The 15,931-nt window shown below is 35.7% G+C and overlaps 1 protein-coding gene across 1 annotated transcript in view; it reads right to left on the reverse strand.

Annotated features, from left to right (window-relative positions):
* Positions 1-2,615: 2,615 nt before the first annotated feature.
* Positions 2,616-15,931, reverse strand: part of galns (galactosamine (N-acetyl)-6-sulfatase) — a 79,678-nt gene continuing 66,362 nt past the window's right edge. The window contains 2 exon segments of the mRNA NM_001080641.2: positions 2,616-2,976; positions 3,838-3,955. Coding sequence (NP_001074110.2) covers positions 2,890-2,976; positions 3,838-3,955 — 205 coding nt within the window. The 3' untranslated portion in view covers positions 2,616-2,889.

Below are 15,931 nucleotides of genomic sequence, written 5' to 3' on the forward strand. Positions count from 1 at the left end.
AAATATCCCCCACATCATTAAACACCCGCCCTCACCGTTAGCCTAAAACTGAGCATCAGAATGGGGAAGAAAAGTGATTTAAGTGACTTTGAACGTGGCATGGTTGTTGGTGTCAGACGGGTTGGTCTGAGAATTTCAGAAAATGCTGATCCACTAAGATTTTCACGCACAACCATCTCTATGGTTTACAGAGAATGGTCCGAAAAAGAGGAAATATCCAGTGAGCGGCAGTTCTGTTGACGCTAATGCCTTGTTGATGCCAGAGGTCAGAGGAGAATAGCCAGACTGGTTCCAGCTGATAGAAAGACAACAGTAACTCAAATAACCCCTCGTTTCAACTAAGGTATGCAGAAAAGCATCTCTGAACAGCACATTCTACCACAGCGGGTGCCACCTCTGTCAGCTAAGAACAGGAAACTGAGGCTACAATTTGCATAGGCTCACCAAAATTTGACAATATAAGATTGGAAAAACGTTGCCTGGTCTGATGAGTCTCGATTTCTGCTTTGACAGTCAGATGGTAGGGCCAGAATATGGCGTCAACAACATGAAACATGGATCCATCCTGCCTTGTATCAACCGTTCAGGGTTTGAACTGCAGCAGATTGTCTTGTCCATGTCTACATTCAAAAATGCACTGAGTTGCTGCTGTGATTGGCTGGTTAGAAATCTCCGTTAACCAAAAGTTGGACAGGTGTACCTAATAAAGTGGCCAGTGAGTGTATGTCTAAACTTATGTGAGAGTGTATGGATGTTGCAGCTGGAAGGGCATCAGCTACGTAAAACATATGCTGGAGTAGTTGGTGGTTCATTCCGCTGTTGTGACCTATGATAAATAAGGGACTAAGCAGAAGAAAAATGAATGAATGAATGTGTAATCTGTTTATATCACAAACTTCATTTGAGGAAAACGATAATGAGAGCACATGAAATCTCTCCATATTAATGAGTTACAGTGTTTGGGAACAATGCAGTTTTTTGTTTCACTAAACTACTGATGCCATTTAATAAAATAACAATGGGTCAATATAAGAAAATATATTTATTTACATGTTCTCAAAAAGACATGCTTATATATTTATTTGTGGACTACACAATGATTTAACTTCTGAAGACAGCGCTGACAGTGACCCTGATAGTGTGTAAGTACAGTCTGTCCATCAGTGTGTGACATCCAGTGAGTCTCAGGCAGCTGTCACATGATGTTTTTATCATCATCATCATCATCATCATCATCATCATCATCTTCATCATCAACAACATTCTCAAAATATGTTCAGCCCTATTGCCCTTGAAAAGAACTGAAGAGACTGTTTTTGACATTTTGTTCTTCAATTTTCTAAATTTAGCTTTTTATTCCAAAATAACATCATTCAGGGGCGTGCCACCTCACAGCAAGAAGGTTGCTGGTTCGAGCCCGGGCTGGGTCAGTTGGCATTTCTGTGTTGACTTTGCATGTTCTCCCCTTGTTGGCATGGGTTTGTTCGGACTGCTCCGGTTTCCCCCACAGTCCTAAGACATGTGGTATAAGTGAATTGAATAATCTCAATTGGCCATAGTGTATAAGTGTGTGTGTGTGTTTGTGTTTGTGAGAGAATGAGTGTGTATAGATGTTTCTCAGTACAGGATTTCAGCTGGAAGGGAGTTCGATGTGTTAAACAAATGCTGGAGAAGTTGATGGTTCATTCCGCTGTGGCAACCCCAGATGAATAAAAGGACTAAGCTGAAGGAAAAAGAATGAATTAATTAACAACATTCAAATCTACTTAAGTCCATCTGCAGTATTAATATGAATAACGACACTACTACAGTAAGCTTATGCATTTATACAGTACTTTACTTCTTGTCATATCCATATGTATATACATATATATAATAATTAGTGTATACTTGTATTCCTCACATTATGAGAACCAAATGTCCGCACAAGTATAGCAATACCAGTAAATTGTGCCATTGTTGCCACACTTTTATTGTTCCATATAAGAGAGACAGCTCATAAATCACATAGAATAAAATATTTTGAAAATGTAAATGTGCAGATCACTTCCTGTGAGGCTTGGGTTAAGAATATACAGTTTGTACAGTATAACAAATATTAAGTTTATAGGAAGTTCCCATAAAGATAACTGTGTGTGTGTGTGTGTGTGTGTGTTTACTTTTTTGCAGAGGACAACCAAAACAAGTGTTTTTTTAGTTTTGTTTCTTCTGTCAGATGGACACAGTTTTAGGTCATGTTGGCTCAATAGTTAGCACTGTCACCTCACAGCAAGATGGTCACTGGTTTGTGTCCTGGCTGGGTCAGTTGGCATTTCTGTGTGAAGTTTGCATGTTCTCCTTGTGTTCATGTGGGTTTCCTCCAGGTGCTCCTGTTTCCTCGACAGTCCAAAGACATGCGGCACAGATGAATTGAATAAACTAAATTGGCCATAGTGTGTGTGTGTGTGTGTGTGTGTGTGTGCACGCATGTGAGAGTGTATGGATGTTTTCCAGTGATGGGTTGCAGCTGGAAGGGCATCCGCAGTGTAAAACAGTAAAACATATGCTGGATAAGTTGGCGGTTCATGAATTTATTAATCTTGACGAATAAAGGGACTAAGTCGAAGGAAAATTAAGGAATGGACTCAGTTTTATTTATTAAACTCTAAAGGACTTAAATTTGTATAGTATTCAACAGAAGAAAAGATAAATAATATCATATTCAAATAATTAAAAGGTTTTATTTCCCTTTTCTAAGTAAAAACACTTCATTAAACCCCTGTGTAAGGCATGCACGCACGCACGTACACACACACACACACACATATAAATGCCTTACAAATCATGTGTTTTGTGAACTGAGTTCAGATTTTAGAGACATGTTTATAAAAGTACTTATGAGTAAACAGATTAATGTGGCCAGTCACATTTCCATGGCTGAGACTCCGGTGCTTTTAGACATTTGCCCAACTGCTCACAGCCAGGAGGAGTCCAGTTCTGAGGACAAACACAAACCAAGCAATGAAAATATGCTCGTGCAAAACTCGAAATCAACACTTGAGGTCGCTGTTGCTCCATTATTATCAACACAATCTGCCATTTAAATCCACATTTGCAGTGGCAGAAAAGATGGTCTTTTTGTGTATTGCCAATTATGAGAAAAATAATAATAATAAAGGTTTAATCATTTATTAAATAAACTGAAACTAAGGTAAAAAAACACAGAGGTAAAATTTATATCATTCTATCTCTTTCTCTCAATTCAATAACTGCTTTATTGGCATAGTAAATGTTACAAATGTACTGCCAATACATTTATAATGTTTACATTAAAAAGAACATGCATATAAAAATTATAATAATAAATTTTTTTAATAAATCTAGATAATAATCTATCTATCTATCTATCTATCTATCTATCTATCTATCTATCTATCTATCTATCTATCTATCTATCTATCTATCTATCTATCTATCTATCTATCTATCTATCTATCTATCTATCTATCTATCTATCTGTACTCATCCTACAGTTGTTCCAAACGTGTTTGAGGTTCTTCATTCTTTTGTTGGACACAGACACTAGTACACAAGCACACACACGAGCACAACGCACAAGCACACACAAAAACACGCACAAAGATATACTAAATTCTTCAGAATATCTAGTTTCAAGTAATGAATGAATGTTTGAGTAAATGGTAAGTACATTTTCATTTTTGGGTAAACTATCCATTTGACATCAAAAGTGCTTGTTAAGAATCAATCAAATGCTAAATGAAGACTTATAAAGCTCACTTTCTATGTTAAAGGAGATCTGCAGAAAGGATCTCCTGCCAGTAGTGATGATGTTCTCACCATGACAGCGAGGTCACACATGTTGAGCTGCGGTTGTCCAGGAATCAAGAGCTTCTGATGCTGCTCCACTACTGCGGTCACACGTCTGAAAACATCCCGGTACTCCTTACACTGGACACTAAAAGACAAACCACATAGGGGCAGGTCAGGTGAGACACGTGTAAAGACAAAAAAAGAGAGAAAATAACACCATATAAAAGACTCCTTTGTGGTGTCTTTACACACACACACGCACACACACACACACATATATATATACATATATATACATATACATATATATATATATATATATATGTATATATATATATGTGTGTGTGTGTGTGTGTGCGTGTGTGTGTGTAAAGACACCACAAAGGATTTATAGAATAATTTCAGTATACATGTATACACAGTATACATTATCCACCCCTTTCCCACCCTCACAAGACAGAACACTTAAATAGACATACTTGTGAGACATCAAGCTGATGTGTAAATTAAGAGGAAATAAACAATAATGACTAATAAAGGGTTAAAGCAACGAAGTGTCATACTTTTCCATCCGTATTTGCAGTCAGTGTAACATCCAAATTATTCATATATTCAATAAATTTACCCCAAGTCTTCTCAAACATTGAAGAGTTTTTATTTTAAGATTAAACATGATTTTTTCAACAGGAACATAAGAAGAAAGTTCTCCTAGCCATACAATATGACTTGGTGGTTCTACTGATTTCCAATGTATAGCAATACATTTCTTTGCTGCTATCAGAGCCATTTTAATTAAACGTAAATCTTTCCTTTGATCGAACAGAAGAATTGATTCATCCCCCAGTAACATAAATCTTGGATCGGGTAAAAGGTTATCATTGGCAATTTTACTAATAGTTTGTATTATATTTCTTCAATAGTTTTAAGTTTGGAACATGTCCAAAACATGAAATAATGTACCAACCTCAATCTTACATCTCGAGCAACATTCTGAATATGAATCACTTTTTGTGCAATCGTTCAGGTGTATAATATACCATGTAAAATATTAAACTGTATTAATGTCTAATATATATATATATATATATAGTTGAAGTTAGATTTTTTTGATTTTTTAAATATTTATTAAATGATGTTCATCAGTGCATAGGAATTTTCACAGTATGTCTGATATTTTTTTTTCCTCAGTAGAAAGCCTTAATTATGTGTTTTATTTCGGCTAGAATATAAGCAGTTATTAATTGTTTAAACACCATTTTAAGGACAAAATTATTAGCCCCTTTAAGCTATATATTTTTTTCAATAGTCTACTGAACAAACAAAATAAATAAATTGCCTAATTACCCTAACCTGCCTAGTTAAACTAATTACCCTAGTTAAGCCTTTAAATATCACTTTAAGCTGAATAGAGTGTCATAAAAAAATCCAGTCAAATATTATTTACTGTCATCATGAAAACTATTAAGTTTAGAAACGTGTTGAAAAAATCTGCTCTTCGTTAAACAGAAATTGGGGAAAAAAATAAACAGGGGGTCTAATAATTCTGACCTCAACTGTATACACACACACACACACACACACACACACACACAAACACAAACACAAACACAAACACAAACACACGACTCGAGGGCAATAAAACCTGATCAGGACATCCCAAGTAAATACTGTTGACAGACAGAGGAAAATTAATGCACAATGTTCACAGTACTCATGTGGATTAGTTTTTAACTCAAATAGTTTGTAGGAATTGGTTTCCTCAAATGGTTTGAGTTGCCTTAACTTATTGTGTTTTGAAGTACTCAGTTTGAGTTCTCTTCATTTGTTGGGTTTTACTGTGCTCAAATTGCTTCGTTTACTCAAATGGATTAAGTTCATAGTACTCATATGGATTAGTTTTTGAACTTCTGTAGCAATTGGTTTCCTCAAACAGTTTGATTTGCCTTAACTTTTTGGGTTTTACAGTGTATATTTAACTTCGGCCCACAGCCCTCAATCAAGTTTGGTTTTTGGCCTTTTATAAGAAAAGGTTTGGGCACCCCTGTAAACACACATTTACATAAATACCAAACCAAAACTGGAATTAATCTAACAAAACTTCATCATAAAAACAGTACACCCCAATTCATTTGTTAAGAAATAATATTAAGCAAAAAAAAAAAAAAAAAAAAAAAAAAAAAAAATATATATATATATATATATATATATATATATATATATATATATATATATATATATATATATATATATATATATATAAAGCAAAATAAATAAATCATACTAAATATAAAATATAAATATTACATTCAGTTGTAATTTTGTACTTTGCATTTTCAACATCTTATTAGAATTTAAATGTATTAACTTTCTATTTCTTAAAATGCCAGGTGATCACACTCTTATTTTAATGACCATTATATGCACCAAATTGTTTAAATCAACAAAATATATTATCTATATTCACTGAGCTATACAATATTATATTTGCTCATGTACATTAGATTAGTCAGTACTGAAGCCAAAACTGCTAATCTAACAAAAATAACTCACGATAATGGTACAAAAACTAGCACACCCACATTTGTGTTACAGAAAAATATTAAATACTATTTTAAAAAAGGAAAAATTAAGAGAGACAAAATTTTCTTTTGAAAAATGTAGTTGAAATTTTGTAGATTGTAAATTATTTTTGCAATATTTTGCTTGCATTTAATTGTATTAACTTTCAATTTCTAAATAAGTTTGGTGACTAAAATATTATTTTTATAAATATGTCTGTTTACTAAATCTGTTTTGTTTTAATGCAACAAAATAGATTGTCTATATTTACTGAGAAATGGAGAAAATATTCATTTTCCAAATGAGAAATACTTATAATGCTGAGCACTGTATATTACATTTTAAAAAAAAACATGCTGTAGTAGGCTATACATTTTCAGTAATTTACTATTAATTATGCTTTGATTTTTAAATAATAGTTGATATTTGCACTGTAAATAATGTAAATATATATATATATATATATATATATATATATATATATATATATTTACATTATCTCCACATCATTTTCAGTTGAGAACAGTCTTTGCAGACTCATCGTCAGCACTGAATATTAAACAGCTCAAATTAATTATTCACTCATTCATGGTTATTAAAGCATAATGCATGGCGAATTCAGTGACAGACGGCCAATCCCACCATTAAACACACACACACGCCAAGGTCCCAGAGGGCTTGCCTTCCACGTGTCCTCTCATCATTTGTGTTGGACATCATCCCGCACCCCTGATGCTTTCAAAGGAACGTTACTCTCAATAGGACCTGTAGGCTTAATGGGCTTCAGAGAATGTGTGTCTGTGCGAGAAACACGCACGAGCAAATATCACCACTGCAATTACGGCCATAACACAAAGGCAGGCAGCACCTGTGTCAGGCCAGCCCCTTGCTCTCCAAGCAGCCTCTGATTGGCCCCCAGGGACGGGTGTGTGCGTGAGGGGTGAAGTGTCAATTAATGTAATTACCCCAGGCGCTGTCCCACTCGCACCTCGCCAACATCTGCGGCCCTCTCTCGCTCTCAGAGCCAACCACACATTACTTCACTTCCTTTTTTTCTTTATTATATTTTTTTATATCAGCACAAATGATACATTTTACATGTTACATGTTTACATGTATATTTTTTTCTTTTCAACAAAGTTGTAACATCATGTTAATATTATATGTATAAGAACACTTAAAAATACAGAGAAAAGAGGCGGGACGATCTAAGAGAAATAGGGAAAAAAAAGGGAGGTTGAGATATTTCTACTAGAGTTCAATCACTGCTCTTGTCAAAGGGTCACGAAACACCAAAACATATTTTTTTGAGATGTTGACAGTCATATATGTGTCCCACACTGCTATAAACACTATTTCAAGAGTTCACACTTAGATATTGCTTTTTTTCTGCTCAAACAGAATTGCTTGACAAAATTATGCCACATCACACTCTAGTTTGAGCATGCAAAATTCTGGCGTACGACAAAAGAGGGCGGGATTAAACAAGATGACATTTAAAAAAGCAAACGATTGGTCCATATGTTGCATTTATAGTACAGAGAGATCATTTTTAATCTTCGATTGGTTTTACGCAGTCATGTGATGTGATTTTTACAGGTCAGAGATCACCAAGCTTGAAACTTTCACCACAGTGAACTGCAAAACTTTCCGCACGAGCTTGTATTTCCATAAAACTCAACATTCAACACTTTTCTCCTGCTGTTAAAAAAACATGTTTTGAATTCTGAGTTTCTTTACGTTCTGTTAATTTGCTCATTTTTTAACGTCTCCTCATTGCACCCAGTTTTTTAAAACATTGAAATTCACTGATTTTTTTCTCTTTACACTTTAAAGAAATTCCTCCTATAATTCACACAAAGCATCATGGGGTGTAGGACGAATCCTCATGTCATCCTCCAAACCCATTTATCTTATATAAAGCACAGCGCTTCATCAGCTATACATTTACAGTAGCCACTAATGCTAACAGAGCAATGGTTGGACCTACTGGTTTACATCATTGAGCTGTTTTATCTGACAGACTTCCATCATTTGGACTTCAATAAATGATGATGCTGACATTAACAGTCTTAATAAATCGTTTTGATGACTTAACGACTGAATGGCTCTCAAGCATGAAACCATCACATTCCCATTTGTGCAGCCAAATGTCAATTTGTGAGCTTTCAATAACGCTAATTATATATATATATATATATATATATATATATATATATATATATATATATATATATATATATATATATATATATATAAACACACGGAAGAAGAATAAAATAATAATAACAATGCAGAATAGCAATAGTGGATTTACCTAAGGCAAACTTTACTACTACTACTACTACTACTAATAATAGTAATAATAATAAAAATTGCCACATAAATAAAGAAAACAAATTATTTAGCCTTAAAACTATCTATATACTAGTGTGCTAAAAATAAGTTATATGCATTTAAAAAGTACAATTTCTCAGGATCTGCAATTTATATGACATAACTCTGCACTTCATCTTCTTAACTTGACTTTCTGTCCAATCTAATGCACTCCAAAGTCTGAAGCATCCAATCACATCTACACTATAAATCTGCTAAAGCTGAGACTGAAATCAGTATTGGTAAATAGCACAGGCTAACTATTCCAATAGTGTAAATATAATATATTATGCACACACGCAGTCCGTTTCACCAGTACAACATGAAAACAGAGAGTGGATTATATGTGTGAGTTGGCAAAGGCCACAATGTTTATTGCTATAAACTGCAATTAAATGCTATAATTTAAAGTGATATAGAGGAGAAACGGCTGTCAAATGTGCCATTAGCAAGCTCAACATCTCTGGCTGAGCAATACAAAGAAATATAAACAAAATGCTACAGTACATTTTTACAGGGACTAAGAGCTGCTCTTCAGTTACAATTATGTAAGCAAATTGAATAATGTTGCATGTTTCAAGGCAATTCAGGGGACTGTTAAATCTACAGTTAGTTGGAAATTATCCAATTGTTATAATCCAATTGCCCTGAGTTTGAAGTCTATATCCCAAAATAAGACTTTATCCAGATGAGGAATGTGACACCCTGATGAACGGGAAAGCTGCTTATTCTAAACAAGCCATTAAAATGCAATGATGATATAGATCAATGGTGATATGTTGTCCTTGCATTTATCATTCATGGGGTGTGTTTTTATCCCCCCATTGCCCCGACAAAATGTGCTTCTTATTTCTGATATAAAAGGGATAGTTTACACACAAATAAAAATTTACTCACTATTCACTCACCCTCGTGGTTTCCAACCTTTATGAGTTTCTTTATTCTGTTGAACATCAAAGAAGACATTTTGGAGAAAAACGAAAATCTGTAATCATTGACTTCCATGGTATTTGCAATTCCTACAATTAAAGTCAATGGTTACAGGTTTTCAGCAAGTAAAATGTCATTTTTTTTCAGAATGACAATTTAAATTTTGGGGTGAACTATCCCTTAAGTGTTTTTTTTAAATTTTTTTTATCTGACATATTAAAATGTGCAACAGAAAGTACATTTTTGCAAAACCTGAAATACATTGCACTAAATAGGTTATGTACGTTTCAGATGTCTATATTTTTAGTGCATCTGAAATATGTTACTTACGTACATTTTGTTGTATCCTTCAGAAACATTGAGAAACACTTATGCTGTGTTCACACCAGAAGCGGTAGACGCGGATAAATCCCGCTATTCGCACATACATAGACGTGTGAACATTTTGCATTGACTTAACATGTAAATCACTTGCGCTTGAAGCTTTTTCCGCGTCTGGTGTGAACGCAGCATTAGATCAGCAAACCACTGACCTTAACCCAACCAATAGTGTTTCCAAAAGCAAATGGAAGAGTAAAGTGCACTGCAACCATGTAGTTTTACTTTGATCTCTTTTGTGAAACCGGGTTTCACCAGACTGAAACCTCAACCCTTATGACATCAGCTTTGATTATTATCACTTGACTGAATGGGCGTTATCAATGGTTATCAGCTGATAGATATGGAGTCCAGATCTGTTTTTACATTACTGTGACGGATGGGTTTGGGGTTGGAGTAGACGTTAATAAAATACAATAAATGTGAAATTTAATACATAATAAAAATAATTAACTTTATATCATTAACTTCCAGCCACAGGCGTATTTGATCTATAGCCAATTAACCATGCATATGGATGACAACAGCCTTCTGAGCCTACCAGTAGGTGCAGAAGGCCCCTTCTGGCCCATATCTATCAGCTGTTAACCACTAATAACGCCCATTCTATCGGCTTGGTGACAGTCCTAACCCATCGTGCTTATCCCGTATTTGACTTTCATTGGAGAAAAAAAAAGTGTGTAATTGTTTCCTCCCAAAAAGGAAGTTTTACAGTATAGAATGACTAACAACTAGAAACAAGAAACTAACAAATCACATCCTTGTTGTAGAAACATTTGGGGACATCATGTGAAACTGTGACAGAAGCTTTTAATGGGTGTCAAAACATTTCAATATATTTTTCATTCACCTCTAGGGTGAGATGCTGGATCAATTCAGAGGGCTTCAGGTCACACACAGGAAACATTTGCTTTTCTATTTATGATAGATGTGAAGATGCAGCACCATGGGACGGGATGCACCGGGCTCGGAACCTGCTAAACGTATGCCACCATCCCAGAATGTCCTGTGTTATTATGCCCCTGGGTCCCTAATCAATAATTAAGCATAACATGTTTATTTATGCCCACAGTCCAGACAAACAATAGAAAATCCACAGTCAGCATGGCTCATTAGCATTTTTCTGCACTTTGGTTTTCTTTCTACAACTGTAGAGGCATGATTAATAATAACAATGCGTGCAAATACAGTCTTTTGATTTATAATGCATGACACCCAGGGGGCAGGGGCATTGCTCAGGTGTGTCACCAGACTGATTAGCCATTCACACATACTCGACAAAACACCATTCTCGAATGTTGTGTTGCAGAAAGCGCTGCAACATAACGAAACAAGAGCCAATCGGTATTCACATGGTAAAAACACCAACGAGTATAACAGAATGAATGAATAAAATAAGTCACACACGCACACCGTTGGAGCTAGACAAGGGAATTGAGCTGAAGAGGCAATCAAATACCTCTGCCTTTTCTCTCTGTCCCCCCCCCCCCTCTTTTTCCCCCCCGGTGGAAATTGAGCAGTTCTACGAGCATTATTGATTGAGGGCTGAAGTGCTTGTCGGCAGCAGATGAGGCCCGAGCTGCCTGCTACATTAGCCTTAGGCAGGATGGGACTTAAGTGCTGGGGTAAGACAGGCAGGGAAGGGCAGGGTATGGTGTGAGATGGGGGGCAGCATGTCAAAGGGTTGTGTGGACCAAGTAATTTCCTTGAGCTTGGTTAGGAAAGCACTGCCATTTATTAATAGATATATGAGGAATTGGTATTTTATGTGCTTGACATTCTGCCGAATTGATCAAAGCAAAATCTAAACTGACAGGAATTCCTCTTGGAGGGTTCCAGTTTGCACCTAAGACTTGCATTTTTTTCCCAGGCACATGCACAGATAGGACTCAACTTTTGTTCTCTTGGATAAAAATTGGATAAAAAGTGCCCCCTGGTCTTTAGTTGAACATTATGGGTTGAACATTAGCTGTTTCCATCCTAAAATGCGAATTAGATTTATGTGCAAAACTGGAATATCCAGCCTGGTGTCATGAGGAAACATAACTATTTTAACACTTTGTCAGTTTGGTGGTTATTTTGTACAAGTTCGGTCATACAAAAATGTATGATTTTAAAAAGGAGGCGTGGCACTAAACTCTGCCCCTAAACCCAACCATCGTTCGCTATATGGCGAATAAAGCCCGCCTTCTAGTACAGGAGCTAATCATCGATCTCTATAGACTGCCGATACTCTGGGGGAGGGGCTTAGACCAGACGTTAGTTTCTGCAGATTTTGTGTGATTTAAACATTTAGGAATGAAACTAAGGCCGTACTCACACTAGGTACAGTTGCCTCGAACCGGGCCAAAGCACACTTGTCCCCCCTCCCGTCTCCCCCGACGGCCCGCGCTCACACCACAAACGGGCTTTGGCACGCTTACGTCATCGATGCTGCGCTGTTCAGTGAGAAGCGCTCTCTCACTCAGCAGCGCAGTGGAGATTTTTCTAGTTATATCGTTTCAGTCGTTTGATATGGCGTCAAATATTTCGCCAAACAGTCCTTAGGGATGCGGGGACACACAGTCAGATATTTCGCTGAACAGATCCGCCACTTTTGGCGCTCATAAACAATCATAAAGCCCTCGTGCTGCAGGAATGAGGAGGTCTGCTGAAGGCACACAGCTGTCGTGAAGTGAGGAGTTTGCGTCTTTAATAAACGACGGCAGTTTGCGTTCACTGAACAGTAAGAATGATTAATAAATCCATATGAAACAGTCCCTTAAAAGTCATGGTTTGCTTTCAGTTTCGGGCTTTGGCGCGTTTTGCACTCACACACAAGCGTACCGCGCCAAAGCCCAAGTGAACCGCGCTCAGGCACACCTCTTCCAACCGGGCCAGGGCCGGCCAAGTGAACCGTGCTTGAGTCCGATTCAGCGCACTCACACTTCTCAAACGATCCGGGAAACGGGCACGGTACGGATGGCATAGTGTGAGTAGGCCCTAAAGGGACAGTTGTTGTTTAATTTCATTGGTGATTTCCAATATGAAATTCAATCATAAGCTTGGCAAACAGTTTTGGAAAATTTTATGATCCTCATTCAAACAGAATGCCCGAGCATACTGCCCGAAAGGCATTTCAAAGAAGGCCACCGAGTGAAATGACTTGATCTAAAGGAATTTTGGTAAAACAGAGAACCATCATTGGGGGATAAGCAAATCGTACTAAACTGTTCGAATGAGATCGTAGAAATTCATATGAATTAGCCACTAAATTAAAAAAGGTAGGAATATTGCATCACATTTGAGAATATAGCACTGTTTTCATCCAATGAGTCACAGAGAACAAAATGGCCGCTTCCTGATAAATTGCCGCAAAAATTGGAACGAAGAATAGAAGTTACTGCTTTAGGAGTTTCCACTGTGGGCCTGCTTTCGTGTATAATAAATTACTTTAGTCTCGGAAGACGAAACACAATGTGGTTTTTGGAAGTGTGACAACCTTAATACTGTACCACTTTGATGACAGACTTTGTTTAGGTGATTTTAGAATGACCAAGGAATTTTCGAATGTCCGTTAAATGCTGTCTCACTGCATCCATTTTGTTCACATCACATTATTCCCATTATTTTTTGTTCTAATGTGCATGCCGCAATGTATTTGCTTAATGTATTTCCATCATAGTTTGTCCATTTTTTATGTCCAAAAAACTTATCTCACTCAGTGCATTTTTAAATTGTATGCGCATCTTGGCATTTCCACAAAGCATTTTTATGCAATATTCCAAAATGTGCATAAAAATAGGTGGATGGAGACCTAGCTATTGTCATCCAAACCCTGGTGTGCATACTTTGGGACAGAATGTATATTTCATGTTAACCTGAATTTTTTTCTTCTTTTGTCAGGAAAAAAATGGCTGAGAAATTACCGATATAAAGGGCTTTCCAGGAAATGCATGGACTAATTTATTATTATTATTTTTTAATGAAATACAAACATAAATGTTTTTGACTAATAAAACACGAAGAGAGGATTCATACAGACTGCAACTGCACACAGTTTTTCAACCTTTTCCGGGTATTTTCAAAATGGTAATTTATATCAGTAGTGCAATACTGATCAACATACCAGTTAGTTATTATTTTACAGACCACTATAAAATAATATTATTTTCCTATTCTGAGAAACCACATGCATGTAAACAGACGTTATTGTGGAATAACACTTGCAATGTCACAATCATTAGCCAGCTAAGGTCACAAGTTCCATTGTTACAAACATAGTTCGTTGATTTGGTGTTTTCCAAATCTATTGTTCCAATAAACATTTACAAACTGCGTTGCAAATTTGTATGCTTGCAACTACACCTCTGGAGCTGTAGTTAGAAATATAGTCCCTGGCTGTGTTCTATTCCCAGTTATCCCCCCTAAGCAATAATCCTCATAAAAAATGAAATCACTTTGATTGTCACATCATCATCTTTCCTTTAGAACATTCTAACATTTAAACTTGGAATGATAAAAAAAGCATTAAGGTCATCTCTCTTAGGTGTTATTTGCTTTCAAAGTATTTTTACAGTTCAGTTTTAGCGATCTTCATGTTTACAATTGTGCTCCCTTCACAGTGCACTTTGGAAACATTAATGTAATTTTGAACACAACCGTGGCTTATGACGAAAGCTATAGGTGATCTATTATTTAAAAGCGGCATTTATGTTACGTCTCCAAAGCTTGTGAAAGCAAAAAAAACATAGCATATGTTAATGCTTTTAATTTATAGTGGGTTATTTATTAAGTATCTGTACTGTATATGACATGGGCTTGTGGATTAGAACATTTCTGGTTTTGCATGTGTCAAATTGTAAAAGTAGACTCTTCAAAAAAATAAATAAACAATATCCTACTTAATAATAACAATAATCATCATTGTCATCATTATCATTAATTTTGTTATTAGAGTAGGATTTGTTTTCATTTCCTAATAAATAATACATATTAAATTTAGTTTCTTAATAAATAGCCTTTATGTATTTATTTATATGATGTATATATGAGATTAGAATATTTGTTAGCTTTTGTAAGTGATTTTATGTTTTAGAATGGAATATGTAATGTTGTCAATAATATTTGTAAAGAAAACACAGGCCCTATATGTGTAATTTACATATATTGTAACTAATATGGAAAGCGAGGGCATGTTTTTACCAAAACTAATATAATTTTTTTTATGCATGTGTGTGTAAAACAATATAATTTGCACAAAGAAATGATGGGGTTCTTCTCTAAAAAGGTTGTTATTTCACACCATTTAGAGCATCAGTATGGGTATTGTACGTTGTAACATTCAAACGATGGATCTGCGACAGAGAAACTATGGCTTTTGGGAAACACTCGTCACTACATTGTTCTTTTCCCAAACAATGCATCATACTATGATAGTTCAGCTGCGAGTTACATCACTGTTTGGGAAACGCATCTCTGAATAGAGTACTCCAGACAGCCATGTAACAATCTGCACAAACAACTGCCTGAATGTACATCACACTCATATTCGCCATGAAAAAATCATTAAAAGGTCTGTGACTGTCTTTCCATGTCAAATTTATAGGCACGTTTGGTCATTTTTTGTTTATTGCAGAGGTCAATATTATCGTGGTTTTAGATGTCTACTGACACCTAGTGTTGTGGATGTAGCTTTAAACCATAAATGAAAGACCTAAGGTAGAGAAAAACAGCTTTGTCTTCATTTTAAATACTATCTTTTTTTTAATTTGTCACAATTATTAAACTATTAGTAAACTATTAGTTATTACTTTTTTCTCAATTAACACCTCATTTCTGATTTATTTATGGTAGTAGTTAAGTGTAGGTCTGGTAGGACTGTGGCTGTAGAATACGA

The sequence above is a fragment of the Danio rerio genome, chromosome 7 (assembly GCF_052040795.2).
Source record: "Danio rerio strain M-AB ecotype USA chromosome 7, GRCz13ab, whole genome shotgun sequence".
Classification (NCBI taxonomy): domain Eukaryota; kingdom Metazoa; phylum Chordata; class Actinopteri; order Cypriniformes; family Danionidae; genus Danio; species Danio rerio.